The 20031-nt window shown below is 39.9% G+C and overlaps 1 protein-coding gene across 5 annotated transcripts in view; it reads right to left on the reverse strand.

Moving 5' to 3' along the window:
* The window catches only part of LOC105486976 (general transcription factor IIH subunit 1), a 51513-nt gene that overhangs the window by 18989 nt on the left and 12493 nt on the right, over nt 1-20031 (reverse strand). For 4 of the 5 annotated variants that reach the window (XM_011750188.3, XM_011750189.3, XM_011750190.3 and 1 more), the window contains exons 3-11: nt 17643-17835; nt 15406-15571; nt 14040-14133; nt 12213-12362; nt 12015-12094; nt 5607-5734; nt 5403-5490; nt 1139-1227; nt 641-758 (exon numbers count right to left, since the gene is read on the reverse strand). In XM_011750188.3, coding sequence (XP_011748490.1) covers nt 641-758; nt 1139-1227; nt 5403-5490; nt 5607-5734; nt 12015-12094; nt 12213-12362; nt 14040-14133; nt 15406-15571; nt 17643-17835 — 1106 coding nt within the window. Of the gene's footprint in view, nt 1-640; nt 759-1138; nt 1228-5402; nt 5491-5606; nt 5735-12014; nt 12095-12212; nt 12363-14039; nt 14134-15405; nt 15572-17075; nt 17147-17642; nt 17836-20031 lie in introns of those variants that run through there. The other variant, XM_024794488.2, reaches the window with a different exon arrangement.

Consider the following 20031-nt stretch of genomic DNA (forward strand, 5'->3'; position numbering starts at 1 on the left):
ACCAGCACGCCCAGCTAATTTTTAAATTTTTAGTACAGACAGGGTTCCACCATGTTGGCCAGGCTGGTCTCGAACTTCTGACCTCACATGATCCACCCACCTCAGCCTCCCAAAGCGTTGGGATTACAGGCATGAGCCACTGCGCCCAGCCAAAATAAGTGATTTTAGAAAGGCAACTTGCAGTAGCAATAAGGAAAATCAGTCAGGTTCGCCCAAATAAGGGTGATAGAATCAAGAAGTATTATTGAAGGCAGAACTGACAAACTGTTGATCGACTGAAATACGAAGAAAAACAAAGAACAATGATGAGCTGTTTTACATATTTTGAGCCTGAGTCATGCAGAATATTCAGAGAATAATGTCCAGAGAGAATTTGGAAACCTGGGAGATTTTCCCAATAAAAGTATACAGAAGTAAAAATCACAAAATTCATCACCTTATTTTTCATTATCATCTTCAGATGCCTCTTGAATGTGCCAAACACCTTTTCTTGCTACCTCTTGATTTTTTCAATTTATTTATCAGAACTATGTCTTTAAACCCAATTATAATATTAGTTGTATAGTTCAATCTGCTTGTGCTCATAAACTGAGGGAGAAACTATGGGAATTCTGGTCTTCAAACAGTAGAAGTCACCTACCTGAGTTAACTTGGGTGTATAAGCTTCCATTTCTTGTTTAATACTTTGAAAAGAATTAATAATGTCCTGACTTGTTGCATACTGTAGTGACTGGATTGGAGTTGGACCATGATAATACCTGCAGGTTAGCACAGAAGAAATTACTAATCACACACAGTAAAGATGCTCAACATTTGTCTTTGCAACATTTTAGCAGTCAGAAAAAAGTTCCCCTCAAGGCAAAAAACGGTAACTATATAAAGAGATTTCAATAAAATAATTTCAATAAAATAATTTAACTCCATAAGGGCAATAAGAAGGCAACAGCAGAAAGATCCAACATTTATTGTCATGGGTTTGATCATTTTTGCTTTCCTGAGAAGCATAAATTTTAAACAAAAAAGGATATTGTACTTTGATAGTGACAAACTGATGAAAACATGAGTGCTGTACTTGCAGGATATATTTTGGACTGAATTGTGTTACATAGCTATTCTGCTTAATATTGACCAAACTTACCTATCTGACTTCTTGAGGTTTAGTGCAATCGTTTTTACAGAGTTATTTTTCCCCAAGTCTTCATATTCAATGGACTCTTGTAATTTCGCCTGTAATTATTAACACAGTACTTTTTATTTAGTCACAACTTTCTCTTACAAAATAAACATGACTGAAAAAATAAAACTGTACAGAGAGTAAAAAATGAAGTCTTCCCACCATGAGCTTCACTTCCTAGAGATGACTGTCCTACAAATGGTTGAACCAATTTTCTCAACCAATACTTAGGAGTACTACTTTTCTTACACTTTGACCACATGAAGTATTACTCAACTTTTTACTTTTGCCAATCTGGTAGGTGAAAGTTTACATTTTATTATTTTTTCCCCAAATGAATGATGTTATGCTGACCGCTATTTTTATATTGGGTACTTTTAAAAAAATAAGACTTTTTTAAATATTAAGGAAACAGTCTTTTACTTTATGTGTTGTAAATACTTTATCTTCCAGTTTGGTATTTTTTTGTTTTAATTATAAAAAAACCATCTCCTCGGCACATGCCTGTAATTCCAGCCACTTGGGAGGTTGAGGCAGGAGAATCGCTTGAACCCGGGAGGCAGAGGTTGCAGTGAGCTGAGATCATGCCACTACGCTCCAGCCTGGGCGACAAGAGTAAGACTTCATCTCAAAAAAAAAAAAAAAAAAAAAAATCTGCCTCTTTGCCTGCTTGTTGCTTATCTGGGGCTTTTTTTTTTTTTTTTTTTTTTTTTCCCCTAGGCGCAAATCACCATCTCCCCAGCTGAACTCAGCCTCCTAAATTGCTGAGATTATAGGCACATGCTACCAAGCCCAGCTTGTGGCTTAATTTTTGCTTGAATCTTGGATCCACTCAGAATTTATTTTGGATTAGGAGTAAAATACGGAATCTAAGTTTCTTTCTTTTTTTTTTTTTTTTTTGAGACAGCGTCTCGCTCTGTCACCCAGGCTGGAGTGCAGTGGCGCGATCTTGGCTCACTGCAAGCTCTGCCTCCTGGGTTCACGCCATTCTCCTGCCTCAGCCTCCCGAATAGCTGGGACTACAGGCGCCCGCCACCTCGCCCGGCTAATTTTTTGTATTTTTAGTAGAGACGGGGTTTCACCGTGTTAGCCAGGATGGTCTCGATCTCCTGACCTCGTGATCCGCCTGTCTCGGCCTCCCAAAGTGCTGGGATTACAGGCGTGAGCCACCGCGCCCGGCCCGGGAATCTAAGTTTCTTTTAACAAAATTATCGATCAGTCCTTCTAACACCATTTGTAAAATAATTCATCTTTTCTCACTGACTTTTAAAATGTCATGTGTATCATATATATGCTTAATTCCTCCATGTATTTGGGTTTACTTCTGGACTCTTTATTTTTACTAATTTTATTCATTAATTTCATTAATCTGTTACCCCCTGTGCTATTAATAACCTGCTTAAATTTTTACAGCCTTGTAATAATAAAAACATATTACTTATGAAAGATACATGATCTATGTAAACATTTGTGCAAATCAGCCTTGCAATGTCTTCCTCTACAAAGCTATGAAATTCATCTGGTCAACTCTTACTGACTACCAAGACTAGAATCAGAACATTCAGGTTATTAACTATATCTCAAAAAAGGTCAATCTGAAAATTTAACATTTTAAATTGCTCCAACTTTAAGATTCTAAATAGTCCCTTTATGGTACAGAACAAATCTGACCTCCTCATATGATACTCAGAGAAACACATCCTTACCTAGACTCAGCCTAACTTTTTTTTCTTTTTTTATTACTTTCTCAACCCTATACCCTTCAGCCAACTTCAAGGATTACTGATGTCTTCATGATTTTTGACATATGTCAAGCTTATTTCTACCCCTGCTGTCGCCTTACCTATGACATGTCCCTACCCAAGCTCCCGTTAACAATCCAAATCCTAAACTTATGCCAAGGCCTAGTTAGGTCACCTGACTTTCACACTTAACTGAAAGCTCCATCAAGGTAGGGACTCTGTCTGCTATTAATTCTGAATCTCTCATTCTACAAGTGAGAGAATCTATAAATTGTAACCCTTTATAGAATAAAGAGCAGTCAACCACTGACTTGGAAGAATAGTTAGAGCCAGCATTTACTACTGAATACTGATAGCCCCTGACTTATAATGGTTTGACTTGGAATTTTTCAACTTTATGATGGTGTCAAAGTGATACACATTCAGTAGAGAAACCATACTTTGAATAGCCATACATTGTTTTTCACTTTCAGTATTCAATGAGTTACATGAGATATTCAACATTTTATTACAAAATACACTTTACAGCAGGTAATGCTGCCCAACTATAGGCTAATCTAAGTGCTCGGAACACGTTTAAAGTAGGATAGGCTAAACTATGGTGTTCCATACATTAGGTGTATTCAATGCATTTTCGATTTACAGTATTTGCAACTTCTGATGAGTTTACTGGGATGTAGACCCATTTAAGTCGAGAAGTATCTGATTTGTAAAAATTCACACAAATAAATAAATTTCTTTTTTATTTTTTGAGATGGAATCTTGCTCTGTCATTCAGGCTGGAGTGTAGTGGTGCGATCTCCGCTCACTGCAAACTCCACCTCCCAGGTTCAAGTGATTTTCCTGCCTCAGCCTCCCAAGTAGCTGGAATTATAGGTGCACGTCACCACGCCTGGCTAATTTTTGTATTTTTAGTAGAGACATGGTTTCACCATGCTGGCCAGGCTGTTCTAGAAATTCTGACCTCAAGTGATCCACCCACCTTGGCCTCCCAAAGTGCTGGGATTACAGGCATGAGCCACGGCACCTGGCCAAGAAATTTCTGATAACTTGTTCACCACCAAGAATCAAGGGTACTCAGTGCAACAGTATACAAAGAAAGCATCACTTAATAGATTTCTTCTCTAACTTCTTTATAACTTATATTTTAGTTTTGCTTTAGTTCAAAAAAGAAATACCTTACTGGCTTTATTAATTTTACAGGTAATGCATGCCTGTAAAAACATTAAGTTACTGAAATAGGCCGGCACAGTGGCTCATGCCTGTAATCCCAGCACTCTGGGAGGCCGAGGTGGGCAGATTACATGAGGCCAGGAGTTCAAGACCAGCCTAGCCCACATGGCAAAATTCCGTCTCTACTAAAAATACAAAAATTAGCCAGGTGTGGTGGTGCATGCCTGTAATCCCAGCTACTCCGGAGGCTGAGGCAGAAGAATCGCTTGAATCCAGGAGGCAAACGTTGCAGTGAGCTGAGATTGCACCACTGCACTCCAGCCTGGGTGACAGAGCAAGACTCTGTCTCAAAAAAACAAACAAACAACAACAACAACATCATTAAATTACTGAAATAAATGAAAGAAATTAAGACTTACCCATAATCTCTTTATTGAAAGATAACTGTTTAGCATATTCATTTGAAGGCCCTTTCAAAGCTCACAAACTATTTTTTTGTGCATAAAACTGTACTGTACAATCTGTTCTGTGAACTCTTTGATGCAATATATCATTAATGCTTTCAAAATAATTAATAGTTGCATCAATCTCTATTGTATAAATGCACTACAGAGAACAGAATCCTTGCTACTGTCTTTATTGTGATATTGTAACGAATATTTCTATCTAAATCTTAGTATGCCTTTCTTAAGAACTAAATGTCCACAAGTAGAACTAAGGATATAAAGCTTTAAATGTTTAATACACATTGCCTGACTGCTCTCTAAGAAAGCTTTATCCTAATTAGGAAGGGAGGTACAAAATAGCTTGGCAACGTTGCAGGAGAAGAATACACAAGAAGCTAATTCTGTCCATCCTTCTCCACAACCTCAAATGATTTCATCAATATTTAATGAGAAGACACCTTCAGCTCTGAAATGCTAGGTTTACAGGGCTAATTCACTTTCTTTTAAAAATCATATACATGAAACTTTGGCTTTTCTGTCACATTGCCTCTGTTAAACGAAGATTTTATTCCCAGAGAACAAAAATCACATATAAGAACAATCTGTATGTATGTGTACATGTGGGGAAAATAAACAAACAAACAAAAAACAATAAAAATGGCTAACAGGCTACAGTCAATGGAAAGTTGGCTGGCAAGCCAAAGCTGGGGAAATACTCTTTGTAATGCTATACACTTTAAGCTAAATACTTAACATCTTGGTCAGAAGAACTGAGTCATAGGAAATAAGCATATATAGTTCTTGCAGTTACATAAAGTATTTGGAGAAACCTGAGACCCAAATGGTTCATATTTTTTTTGCCCATACCCTTTTGACTGCTGGCTGAAAGCAGTCTGCATCTCCGGAATTTCCATCCATGCTGCTGGGCTCACTATTTTGTTCATTTTGTGCTTCTCTTAAAACAAAGGGGAAAAAAAAAAAGTTAACGTTAAAAACCACAACCAAAACACCACAACTCCATCTGGATATCTTGAAAAGCCCAGTTACTGCACCTCTGCATTTATACTTAACTGTTTTCTGAGTCCAGCTGCCAGGACCATGGCACTGTGATGGTTAAATCTCTTGATGATGGCAGCATTACTATTCTCTTTTATGGATTTAGAATTGGAAGCAGATGGCACAGAGGAAATGCCATAGCCCTGTGAGAAATAATTTAGTAGATTAAACATTTTTTAAAAAGGTTCTGCTTTTCTTTTTTTTTTTTTTTTTTTGAGACGGAGTCTCGCTGTGTCGCCCAGGCTGGAGTGCAGTGGCCGGATCTCAGCTCACTGCAAGCTCTGCCTCCCGGGTTTTTACGCCATTCTCCTGCCTCAGCCTCCCGAGTAGCCGGGACTACAGGCGCCCGCCACCTCGCCCGGCTAGTTTTTTGTATTTTTTAGTAGAGACGGGGTTTCACCGTGTTAGCCAGGATGGTCTCGAACTCCTGACCTTGTGATCCGCCCGTCTCGGCCTCCCAAAGTGCTGGGATTACAGGCTTGAGCCACCGCGCCCGGCCAAGGTTCTGCTTTTCTTAAGACATGCTTAGCTGAAAAAATTTGCTGGATGATGGGACTTTATTATTTTTCACGAACATTACTAAATATTTACGAGCAAACATTTAAAAACAAGTGACATTATACACACAGAAGATTAACAAATAGCACTAACTTGTTATAGCATTACAAAATACATCTTAAACTGAATTTTTCTCTTTTTTTTTTGAGTCCCGCTCTGTTGCTCAGGCTGGAGGGCAACCTTTGCCTCCTGGGTTCAAGTGATTCTCCTGCCTCAGCCTCCTAAGAAGCTGGGATTACAGATGCCTGCCACCACAGCCAGCTAATATTTTGTATTTTTAGTAGAGATGGGGTTTCACCATGCTGGTCAGGTTGGTTTTGAACTCCTGACCTCAAATGATCTGCCCACCTCGGCCTCCCAAAGTGCTGGGATTACAGGTGTGAGCCACTGTGCCTGGTCTGTATTTCTCTTTTAAAGAACAATTTGGATCTAGTTATCAAAACATTAAATAGAAGTGATAGAGGCCAGGATGCCTGTAATCCCAGCACTTTGGGAGGCCAAGGTGGGCGAGTCACCTGAGGTCAGGAGTTCAAAACTAGCCCGGCCAACATGGTGAAACCTCATCTCTACCAAAAATACAAAAATTAGCCAGGTGTGGTGGCACACACCTATAATCCCAGCTGCTTGGGAGGCTGAGTGAGGCAGGAGAATCACTTGAACCCAGGAGGCAGAGGTGGCAGTGAGCTGAGATTGCACCACTGCACTCTAGCCTGGGTGACAGAGTGAGACTCTGTCTCAGAAAAACAAAACAAAACAAAAAAACAAACAAAAAAAAGCAAATAAAAAGAATAGAATATAGTGGGAAAAACAGACTATGGATTCAGAAAGATAGAGTCAAATTCTTTTTCTAACATTAATCTAGGCAAAATAAACTTTTCCAAGTTCTATAAAGTAGGATAAAAGATAATAAAATGAGATTATGTTTTAAAACATGTACTGAGTGCATGCTACTTGCTAGACCATGTAGATACAAAATTGATTAAGACCCCATGCCATAGAAGCTTAAATACTAGTTAGTGGGAAGCTGGGCTGGAGAGAATTACTAATCAATCCTACTGGAGAAGAGGGTTTGAAAAAGCTACAGAGAAAACCATAAGATAAACTGGTGCTTGCCAAGTAGATCTAGGAGACAATAACATTTCAGGGAGAGGAAACTGCTTAAACAAAGAAAGAGGCACTGTGGTCCCGATTATTTGGGAGGTTGAGGTAGAAGAACTGTTGAGCCGAAGAGTTCAAGTACAGCCTGGCAACATAGTGAGACCCTGTCTCTATTTAAAAATAAAACAAAACAAAAGCAAAGAAGCAACGTAGCACATATTGTGACATGAGACTGTATATGGTTCAATATACTGAGAAATAATGATGGTCCAGGAATTGGTGAGGCTAAAAAGGTAAAAGATCATAAGACTCACATGTGCGGCCGGGCGCGGTGGCTCAAGCCTGTAATCCCAGCACTTTGGGAGGCCGAGACGGGTGGATCACGAGGTCAGGAGATCGAGACCATGCTGGCTAACAGGGTGAAACCCCGTCTCTACTAAAAAATACAAAAAACTAGCCGGGCGAGGTGGCGGGCGCCTGTAGTCCCAGCTACTCGGGAGGCTGAGGCAGGAGAATGGCGTAAACCCAGGAGGCGGAGCTTGCAGTGAGCTGAGATCCGGCCACTGCACTCCAGCCTGGGCGGCAGAGCCAGACTCTGTCTCAAAAAAAAAAAAAAAAAAAAAAAAAAAAAGACTCACATGTGCTGGGCATGGTGGCTCACGCCCGTAATCCCAGCACTTTGCGAGGCTGAGGTGGGTGGGTCACCTGAGGTCGGGAGTTCAAGACCAGTCTTGGTCAACATGGTGAAACCCTGTCTGTACTCAAAATACAAAAATTAGCTGGCTGTGGTGTGTGCCTGTGATCCCAGCTACTCAGGAAGCTGAGGGAGAAGAATTGCTTTAACTCAGGAGGCGGAGATTGCAGTGAGCCGAGATCACGCCACTGCACTCCCGTCTGGGCAACAGGGCGCGACTCCATCTCAAAAAAAAAAAAAAAAGATCCATATGCTGTTCATCCATGTATCAAATAATTACTAAGTGATTATTACTACATGACATGTGCTGGGAACAGGCCAATAAACAGAACAAAGTCAGCTTCATCAAGATTACACTCTGACAGGAGAGTGAATGGAATTATCAAGTAAAACAAGGTAAACACAACTTTTTTTTGAAAGTGGAAAATGTTATTGAAGAAAATAGAGGGTAACATGATGAAGTGACTGAATTTGCGGGTGGTTAGAGAAAGCCTTTCTGATGAAGCAACTTTTTTATTTTTAATTTTAAAATTTTTATTTTTTTTTGAGACAGGTTCTCACTCTGTTGTCCAGGCTGGAGCACAGTGGCCCAATCACAGTTCACTGCAGCCTTGACCTCCTGGGATCAAGTGATCCTCCTGCCTCAGCCTCCCAGGTAGCTGGGACTAGAAGTATATACCACTATGCCCAGCTAATTTTTAAATTAAAAAAAAAAAAAAAAAAAAAGTTTAGAGATGGGGTCTCACAATGGACTCAAATGATCCTCTCACCTCAGTCTCCCAAAGTGCTAGGATTAAAGGCATGAGCCATCCCACCCAGCAGGAAATGACATTACAACAGATATCTAAAGATAGGCAGAAGCTGGTTAGGGGACAAGCAGCTAGAAGAACAGTTAAGTGCATAAGCCCTGAGGTAGAAAAAGCGTGGCATGGAACTGAAAGGTTATTATGTCTAAGGCATGAATGAGTGGAAGTGCCCCATCTGAGAAGAATGCAGGAGCCAAATCAAGCAGTCTTGTAGGAATTTTGATTTTATTCTAAGTTCAATGAGAAGATAATGAAGAATTTCATATAGGGGATTATTAGGATCTGATTTATATTATAATCCTTTCTCTTTTTTTTGAGACGGAGTCTTGCTCTGTTGCTCAGGCAGGAGTGCAGTGGTGCAATCTTGGCTCATTGCAGCCTCTGCCTCCCCAGTTCCAGCGAGTCTCCTGCCTCGGCCTCCTGGGTAGCTGGGATTACAGGCATGCGCCACCAGGCCTGGCTAATTTTTGTATTTTTAGTGGAGATGGGGTTTCACTATATTGGCCAGGCTGGTCTTGAACTCCTGACCTCAGGTGATCCACCCGCCTCAGCCTCCCAAAGTGCTGGGATTATAGGCACAAGCCACTGCGCTTGGCCTATATTATAATTATTACTGCTAGAGGAGAATAAACTATAAAAGACAAGACAGCAAAAATAAAGGTCAGTTAGGAGGCTAAGGCAAGCAAACAGGCCAAACATGATGATACCATAAACACAAAAGGGTGTAAGCGTCTGTGTAGATCCCACAGATGAGAGGTGTATTGTATAAGGCTTGCTGATACACTGAATGCTGGATATAACAGGAGGAAAACATGGCTGGCTGCAATGGCTCACGCCTGTAATCTCAGCACTTTAACAGGCTGAGGTGGAAAAACAGCTTGAGCCTAGGAGTTTGAGACCAGCCTGGGCAACACAGCAAGACCCTGTCTCTACAAAAAATAAAAAAATTAGCCAGGTGTAGTAGCCTGTGCTACAGTCCTAGCTACTCAGGAGACTGAGGCAGACTGCTTAAGTCCAAGAGGTCAAGGTTGCAGTGAGCCATGATTGTGCCATTGTACTCCAGCCTGGGTGACAGAGTAAGCCTGTTTTTGGTTTAAGCAAACTGCAATGCTTCTTACTGAGAGAGAGAATACCCATGGAGATAGGTTTATGAGGATGGGAATCAAAGGTTCCATTTTACATGTGAAGTTGAGATGTCTTTGAAATAACTGAGTGGAGATGTCAAGTAGGCAGTTAGAGCTCTGCAGTCAAAGACAGACTATAGTTACCCGGGATTCATCATTATGTAACAATAATTTTTTTATTTTTATTTTTACTCCCTCCCCTGTTCCCCATATCTAGTAAAGCAATGGAATAGAGAGAATGCATTCAGGAGGCTGGAAATCATAGCCTATGACAGTTACTACTATCAGAAGATTGATAAGGGAAGAAGGAACACCAAAGGAAAAACTGCATCAACCAACATTTGTAGTAAAAGGATTGGTTATATAAATGTTGATATACCCATACCATTGGAATACTATGCAGGAATCTAAAAATACAGATAATAACAGTAACGCCTATTACCTACTACTTACTACGCACTAGGCTCTTTTAACTCATAGAAATCCTGTAAGGCAAGTACTATTAGCCTAACGGGGGGAAAAAAAACCCCAAAAAACCGGGCTTGGGCCGGGCATGGTGGCTCACACCTGTAATCCCTGCACTTTGGGAGGCCGAGACAGGCGGACCACTTGAGGTCAGGAGTTCGAGATCAGCCTGGCCAACATGATGAAACCTTGCCTGTACTAGAAATACAAAAATTAGCCTGGCATGGTGGCATGTGCCTGTGATCCCAGCTACTTGGGAGCCTGAGGCAGGAGAATCGCTTGAACCCTGGAGGTGGAGGTTGCAGTGAGTCGAGCTCATGCCACTGCACTCCAGCCTGAGCAACAGAGTGAGATCCCATCTCAAAAAACAAAACAAAACAAAACAAAAAAACCAAACTGGGCCTGGAAATGTTAGAAAATATCAGAATCTAAGTCAGCTAGTTTGGTTTTAAAGTCTATGTTTTAAACTATGGGATAATTTATATAGATATTGATACTAAACAAAAGATAGTTATAAATGTACATGTACAATATGCCATCATGTTTATTTTAAAGCCAAAAAAAGCACCAAAAAAGTCTTTTCCTTCATAGTAAGTTGTAAGTCTAAGTGCCGCTAAGCTTTATTTTCTCAGGATAATTAAAGAGGGCCATGTTTGTATAGATTCTTCTGGAATTATGAAAGGGTAATGTCCTGATAAACTCAATGTATGATGAAAATATAAATTGAAAATACATTGGCCGGGTGCGGTGGCTCATGACTCTCAATCCCAGCACCCAGCACTTTGGGAGGCCAAGGAGGGCAGATCACCTGAGGTAAGGAGTTTGAGACCAGCCTGGCCAACATGGCAAAACCTCATCTCTAGTAAAAATACAAAAATTAGCTGGGTGTGGTGGCACGTGCCTGTAATTCCAGCTACTCGGGAGACTGAGACAGGAGAATGGCTTTAACTTGGGAGGCGGAGGTTGCAGCGAGCCGAGATTGCGCCACTGCACTCCAGTCTGGGCAACAGAGTGACTCTGTCTCAAAAAAAAAAAAAAAAAAAAAAAAAAAAAAAAAGAAGAGCAAGAAAATGAAAACTCAGAGTAAAGGGAATAACTGAGGAAGACAGGTTCTGGCCTAGAAGACAGAGGTAGTGATAAAATTATCCTTGATCACAACAGGAACCACCTCTTTCTCTGCAAGTGGATAAATCTGTAGGTCTGGGGTCATGATGCTGAGGTAGGTAGGTCATATATGATGGCCTACTTGCTGAAACACTGGGGTTGGCGTGGTGTAAGCGTCATGAGATTGCTTAACGTTTGGCAGATAGTAAGCAATCAACAAATGTTTGTTATCTTCCTTATTTATTAATTTATCCACATTTCTTTAGATTAAATGTTAGCTAGAGCATAAAGCTGGACTCATCACATTAAGCCTTTATTATTACTAGAGAACTGCGGATGAGGGAGCTAGAAATTTATTTTTAAAAAGTTTTAGCAACTCACACAGGAATTTCATTTCTTCCAGGCAATTTTAATGGCAAACAACACTATTTCAGAGCTCTTCCGATAAATCACTTCAAATAACAGTATTTTGCTTATTTGACATTCTCAAAAGTGGAACAGGTCTACACTTAAGACAACGTTGAAGACTAAAAGAAAACTCTTTTCTCTCAAAACTTCTTTTATTGCTTCTTACCTCATCTAATGGTTTATCTTCCAAAGCTGTTAAATCTAGTAGTGGGTTTTTCACTCCTAATGAAACCATTGTTTTTAGGCCTAGAAAATCAACAAAATAAAAAGTTCAGCATGTCTTATCTGTCTCAGAAAATTAACACCTATAATGTCTAGAGGGTGACAAGTTAAATACCAGGGTCCATCAGAGATAAACAGTTACCTTTTTCATCTATTTTGGCACATTCTGCAAAGAGATCCTTTGACCCTGTATTCAGCCGATCCCTGTGAAAATAATGGGACTGGAAAAAACGTGTCCAGAATTCCTTCTCTGTCATGTTGTGGGGAACATTTTCTGCATATTTCATTTTTACTGTGGGGAAAAAAAAAACCCACAAGAAAATATATACTGAATTTCCATTTTTAAAACCTCTCAAATTAGATACGGAAATACAAACCATCAGCAAAATCTAGACCATAAAGCTCTCAATTCTACATACTATATATTATAATCTCATTATAAACATGAAATGTAACTTGAGAGATTAGGCAAGGCATGACCTCTATAAATCTTACAAATTACTAACAAAACCTTATTTGCACCAACAGAGTAAGGTTTTGAAGTTTTAGTAGAAATACCAAGAATCTCAGGAGTCAGAGCTGAGTTGGCTTGTTTGCTCATTTATATATGTGCACTCTCAATCCAAGGCACCATGTTAGCTGGTGGGGAAAGAAAGAGCTCAGTAGCCACTGGACTGTCAGCTCAGCACTCCAGGGGCTTACACTCTAGGCAAGCATAGAGTTCAACAGCATTGTTTTCCTGAGCTCTGAGTTTAAATTTCTAGGTCTGCCACTTTCTGTGTGACCCTGAGCAAATTACTTAATCTTTCTGTACCTTGGTTTCCTCATCTGTAAAGTAAGGGTCATAACAGTACTTCCACTTCATAGGTGTACATGATGATTAAATCAGTTACTATAGAAAAATAAATAGTGTCTGGCACATAATAAACACTACACAATTATGTTATTATCAGAAAGATAACAAAAGAGCCAGGCACTATGGCTCAAGCCTATAATCTCAGCACTTTGGGAGGCTGAGGCGGGCAGATCACTTGAGGTCAGGAATTCAAGACCAGTCTGGCCAACAGGGTGAAACCCCACCTCTACAAAAAATACAAAAATTAGCTTGGCATGGTGGCACATGCCTGTAGTCCCAGCTACTTGGGAGGTGGAGGCAGTAGAATCACTTGAGCCTGGGAAGCGGAGGTTGCAGTGAGCCAAGATGGCGCCACTGCACTCCAGCCTGGGTGACAGAGCAAGACTGTCTCAACAAAAAAAAAAAAAAAAAAAAAAAAAGAAGAGGGTCTTGTTTTGTTGCTCAGGCTAGTCTTGAACTCCTTGCTTCAAGAGATCCTCTTGCCTCAGCCTCCTGAAGTGTTGGGATTACAGGTGTGAGCCACTGAGCCTGGCCAGGATTTCACAAAGGTGGCAAGGAGGTGATGCTTGAGCTGAGTCCTGAGAGAGAGATTCCTAAGGACTAAAGGGGTGAGAGTGGTGAAGAGGGAAGAGAGAACAGAATACAGCTTAAGAGAGTACTGCTTAGTCAGAAGAATGACAGACACACTGGCTCTCACCCTTGTCTGCACATAATAAATCACTGAGGCTGGGGTCAAGGACTCTATACTTTTAGGATGGCATCTGCATGGGAAGTAATTTGTGCGTTAGGAAGGTCACTCTGGATACGGTACGAAGGATGATCTTAGTAGTATAGACAGACTCATTTATTGACGTCTCTGCAGAATGCCATCTCATCAGGTATGTTGCAGGCTAAATAAAGTTTAAGAACCACTGATGAAAAGTCCTATCAGTGAACTGATGACAACACATTATTTACTGAGCCCCTAGTATCTACTGTATGTCAGGCACTGGGTAAAGTACTTTATGTAATTTATTGCACTTGATCAGGAATGTGAAGCTTTTTATTTTTCATTGATATACTACAGAATACATCCATATATTTTAACCATCTGAAAGAACTGATTCTTCTTACCTGCTGGATAGGTCCTAAATATGGACTCAATGATATCAGAAGTTAAATTATATCTTAGACCGTTACAGCCATCGGTCTGGGGCCGGACATCAGCCTAAAACAAAGTCCATACACACATACACGTTAGAACATCAGGGAAAGATGGCTAAGGTCCCAGTGGACACTGGACAAAGGTGGAAAAAAAAATTTCTAAACTAACTGCATAGACAGAGAAAGTCCCTCACCTTCACTTTTTGCACAGAGGCAGGACTCAAAGAAGCCTGACTTGTTTCTCACGGTCTTAAGTGACCTATAAAATCTGCTTCTTTGGAAGTCTAATATGGTCAAATAGGCATGTTTAAGTATGAAAGCAGAGAGGTGGTGGAGCTTTAAGATAAAATTTGTATAGTCATAAAAACCACTACAAACCTTGGTTAGTAAATAATTAAATTAACATTAACTGACTGGCTTCTTTGCGGAATGCCTTATTAATTCGCTTCACTAATAAACATCCAAAAGATACCAAACATACAAATAGTATTCAAAATTTTGTTGAATGTGTCAATACTATTCTGGCTCCACCAGAATACCAACTGACTGAATTCCATTCTATAATTCCATAGATGAGGTATTTCCAATTTTTCTAATATAGTTTACAAATCTTACACTTTCCATAATATAGTCATGATACATTTAACTTTATAAGTAAAATATGGCAAAGATTGAAAAAGGCACCAGAAAGCCCTAAATTTGAAAATATTCAAAAAAGTATTAGTCCAAACTCTTAAAAGAGTCATTTTCAAATTCCATTTGACTACCAGTATGCTAGGGTCAAGTCCAAAGGCCAAGAAAACATAACTGGTAAAAAGAAACGTAAATTTTAAAAAAATTGTACATATTTTAAAAACAGTTTGGAAGAGGGCTGAGTGTGGTAGCTCATACTTGTAATCCCAGAGCTTTGGGAGGCTGAGAAGGGAGGAATGCTTGAGGCCTGGGATTTGAGACCAGCCTGGGAAATACAGTAAGAGCTGCCCCCAACTCTATAAAAATAAGAAAATTTAGCCAGGCAAGGTGGTGCACACCTTTAGTCCCAGCTACTTGAAAGGCTGAAGCAGGAGGATCGCTTGAGCCCAGGAATTTGAGGATGCAGGGAACTATCACTGTGCCACTGCACTCCAGTCTGGGTGACAGAGTGAGACCCTGTCTTTTAAAAACAAACAAACAAAAATAATAATAGTTCAATAATAACGAAGAATACCGTGGATACTCAATTTTCCATTAATTTCCTTTAAGGAAATGCTAAATTTAACAAAAGGAATAATGGTCTTAAGACGTATATTGGGGTTTGAATCTTTATTTTCTTCAGAAATCTAGAAGGGTCACATACCAGAAATGCAGCAGAAATGCCAACATCCTGCTTATGATTGGATGTGGAAGAACTATCTGTGGCATTCACATTTAAACGATTGGCCCAGAATTCCTCAGCACTGATCACTTGACTCACAACAAGGTCTTTATAAAGCTGAAACAAAACAGGATCTTCTTGCAGCATTCTGTAAAGCAGAATATACTGAATATAACTGAACTTCTAGAATAAAACACCATTTAGGTACATTTTAAAAAGATTTTGGCAACACAAAACATTGAAACACACTACTTTTATTTTGCGATGTTTGAGCAGCAGAGGTCATTCAGTTCACTTTTCAGTAATTAAGAGCAAAATACCCCACATTTTTGGAGGAACAAATGATGTGGTAATAAATGGAGGCAGGTATAAAGGAAAGATTAAACCCTTTGAGGGCATGGGTTTGATCTTATTCATCTCTGTATCCCAGTGATTCAAAGATCACCACGTCTGTAGTGTACTGTCGTCCGCTGGTATCTGAAAATGCTCAAGTCCCTTAGATAAAATGGTATATTTACATACAAGCTACACATATCCTCCCATATACTTAAATCTCTAGATTATTTATAATATCAAATACAATGTAAATAGTTGCTATACCGTATTTTTATTTGTATTATGTTTAATTATTGTATTTTTTTTTTCCCCAAGTACTTCTGATCCAAAGTCGGTTGAATCTGTGAACGTAGAAGTCCTGGATATGGAAGGCTGAATGTATTCTCTTTCACATACAAAAGTAAATGGGCAGGAGAGGAGGTATGCTTGAAATTTTCTAGGAGTGAAGTATTTTTTCTCTTTTTTGAGACGGAGTCTTGCTCTGCCACCCAGGCTAGAGTGCATTGGCACGATCTCAGCTCACTGCAGCCTTTGCCTCCCAGGTTCATGCAATTCTCCTGCCTCAGCCTCCCGAGTTGCTGGATTCCAGGCACGCGCCATCACACCCGGCTAAGTTTTGCGTGTGTGTGTGTGTGTATAAATTTTTTTTTTGTAGAGGCAGAGTTTCACCATGTTGGCCGGGTTGGTCTTGAACTTCTGACTTCAAGTGAGTCACCCACCTCAGCCTCAAAAAGTACTGGGAATACAGGCATGAGCCACTATGCCTCGCCTTCAGCAATGGATTTTTCATGGTGCTAAGCATGCACAGATATAAGCACTGATGGCCTGAAAGATACTGGTGATGGAATAATTCATAAGGAAATTGTGGCCAGGTGTGGTGGTTCACACCTGTAATCCCAGCACTTTGGGAGGCTGAGGCGGGCAGATCCCTTGAGGTCAGGAGTTTGAGACCAGCCTGGCCAACATGGTGAAACCCTGTCTGTACTAAAAATATAAAAATTAGCCGGGAGTGGTGGCGTGTGCCTGTGATACCAGCAACGTGGGAGGCCGAGGCAGGAGAATTGCTTGAACCCAGGAGGCGGAGGTTGCAGTGAGCTGAGATCACGCCACTGCACTCCAGCCTGGGTGACAAAGCAAGACTCTGTCTCAAAAAAAAAAAAAAAAAAAAAGAAAAAAGAAATTCTCATTATTTTACATACTGTCTCACTTTTTCAGTGTGAATTCTTTTAGGTTTCTTGTTCATAAGCATACTTCCAATGGCTTAGCATCTTCTCTGTAACAGAGAACTGGGAAAATAAATTAAAGAACTTCAGCACCTTCCAATCTCCGCTCTGTTCCTAAGCAGATCTTAGGTGTGATGCAGTTAATTCAACTTCTGGGTTTCCATTCTCACTTGCCTGAAGTCAAACAAGCAGTAAGATTTTAAAGCTGAAAACTAAACACCAAGGTAAAGACACTAGAGCCCATATTTTCCTACATTACAGTATCATAGCAGAAGCAAGGATAGATGGCCGGGCGTGGTGGCTCACACCTGAGGTCAGGAGTTTGAGACCAGCCTGACCAATGCGGTGAAACCCCATCTCTACTAAAATTACAAAAATTAGCTTGGTGTGGTGGCACACACCTGTAGTCCTAGCTACTTGGGAGGATGAGACAGGCTAATTGCTTGAACCCAGGAGGTGGAGGTTGCAGTGAGCCAAGATTGCACCACTGCACTCCAGCCTGGGCGACAGAGCGAGACTCCGTCTCCAAAAGAAACCAAAACCAAAACCAAAACCAAAACAACAAAAAAATTGGGGATACCTAACAAGCTATTACCCTACTAGGAGACTAGAGAGAACCCAGTATCTCTCTCTTTCGAAAGGCTATTCTTTTCCTCCCACCTGTTCTTTTCTTCCAGTTCTTTATTTGCTTTCCTCTTGAATTTGGGCAGCAGCTGCTGAAGAAGGTCCTTTACTGCATCTCGCTCTTTCACTGCTGTGCTTTCATTGGAAAAATGGAAGTTAGTTGTGTCCCCTGCATGTAGGACCAGCTGAAGCTGAATTTTAGCTTTTCCTTCTGGACTAATTTTCTGGCCTAAAAAGAAGCATGAGGGCAGTTAGATGATGACACTCACACTGTGGGAATAACCATACAATAAGTTACTTTCCAAGAAGATTCAGGATTCCTTTGGGCTTTAACTGCCCTATTCCAATAGTGATGCTTTTGCAGAACGCACAATTCTTAAATGATCCCATGTAACCAGAGCATGCTCAACAAATTCACTAACACTCTGCTTCCTTCTTCGGTACTCTTTTCATGCAGCACTTCTCACCCACTGCTACTACCTCCAGATATTAATGGGCTTTCGTTTCCATTCAACTAGGGCAGACCTCTTTAAAGCTTTCTGAATGTATTTTAAACAAACTGCCCCAAATCAACATTATCATTAATAAAAATGACCTATCATGATCCAAAAGACTGCAAAATGCGGCCCATGGCTTATTCATTTTGCAAGGGAAATATGTAATTTTATATTCAAGATATCTGGTGTCACCACTTTAATAAAGTAATCAAACTTAGCCTCACTAAAAGTGAGATAACCTGACACTATATGCTTTCTGAGGTGATGGAACAGGAAGTGAATATCGCTATGTATGTTATTATTCTTGCACAAAATGTTTAAGCTGAATATATTCAAGCCTTTAGGTCTGATTTTTAGTTTATAAAAAAATACAGGTATACGGGAATAAATTAAAACCTTGAGGAGACAATCAGAAATATTCGGAATGTTTGATATTTGACAAGGCTACACCCTGAAAGGGAATAAAGAAATGACAACTACAGAAACCTACATTGGATACCTTTTTTTTTTTTAAACCCAAAAACCACAACTATAAATATCATTGAGACAACCAATGAAAATGTAACAATGGGTATTTTTTATTAAAATGTTTTCAGTGTGATAATGGTATTACAAGCAATAAAAGTGCACACACAAATAATAAAGCAAATATGGCAAAACAATAAATGTAGTATCTAGGTAGGGCATATTACATAGGTTTTCACAGTACCATTCTTTAAAATTTTTTGTAACTTTGTCAGCTATGGTAAGAACTACTGCTGATTTTCACCTTAGTGAAAATCAATTTCAATTGCTTCTTTCAGATGTGGGCATTCCTTCAAATATTCAACTTGAAACTGTTCTGGTGCAAATTTAGTTTTGGGTATGCACTGCTTTCACCAATAACTGAGAAGAACTGTAGAGAAATTGGAGATGGGCATACTGTTTATTGTACACTGCGATTATCACAATGTGCGTGTGTATTACAAAGCTATGGGGCTAGCTTCCCGTTTGAGAGAGATGCTGGTACTCCTAATTTATAAGTCTACTGTTATAGAAATGTTAGTAGCTAAGGCTATTAGCTACTAACAGAAATTTGTAGGGCATTCTCACAGAAATACATACATACATACATATATATATATATATATATATATATATATGTATATATATATATTTTTTTTTTTTTTTTTTTTGAGAATGAGTCTCACTACAACACCCAGGCTGGAGTGAGTGCAGTGGTGCGATCTTGGCTTACTGCAAGCCCCGCCTCTCGGGTTCACGCCATTCTCCTGCCTCAGCCTCCCGAGCAGCTGGAACTACAGGCACCTGCCACCATGCTCAGACAATTTTTTTGTATTTTTAGTAGAGATGGGGTTTCACCGTGTAAGCCAGGATGGTCTTGATCTCCTGACCTCGTGATCCGCCTGCCTCGGTCTCCCAAAGTGCTGGGATTACAGGCGTGAACTACCATATCGGCCAGAAATAAAGTTTTAAAAGGAGGTACTATTACCAGGATAGTGGACAAAAGACCATAAGGCTTAGGCAGTACTGAGCTACGATGAATTTTAAATAGCATTCTTTTTTGAAAATTAAGATTCTAAATTATTTCAGTGGAGAAAGACAGGGATCTTGGTTATTTCCTGCAGCAAAGTAGAGGTAAGTCTTCGGCGCAAGGCAGCGGTTTGTATACAAAGCAATTTATAAATTGAGCACTTGCAAGTTGAGGGTTGTCCGTTTTGGGGGGTATTACATTGCTTGAAATTATCACAGAATTTTATTTAGGAGAAGAATCTTATATCCAGGGAAATAAATGAATTCAATTAACGATTATTGTCAAGGAGTTGTTGCCTTAAGTTTCTCCTAATCAAGATCTTTTTTTTTTTTTTGAGATGGAGTCCTGCTCTGTTGCCCAGACTACAGTGCAATGGCGTGATCTTGGCTCATGG

Source organism: Macaca nemestrina, chromosome 12 (assembly GCF_043159975.1).
Source record: "Macaca nemestrina isolate mMacNem1 chromosome 12, mMacNem.hap1, whole genome shotgun sequence".
NCBI classification, from domain to species: Eukaryota; Metazoa; Chordata; class Mammalia; order Primates; family Cercopithecidae; genus Macaca; species Macaca nemestrina.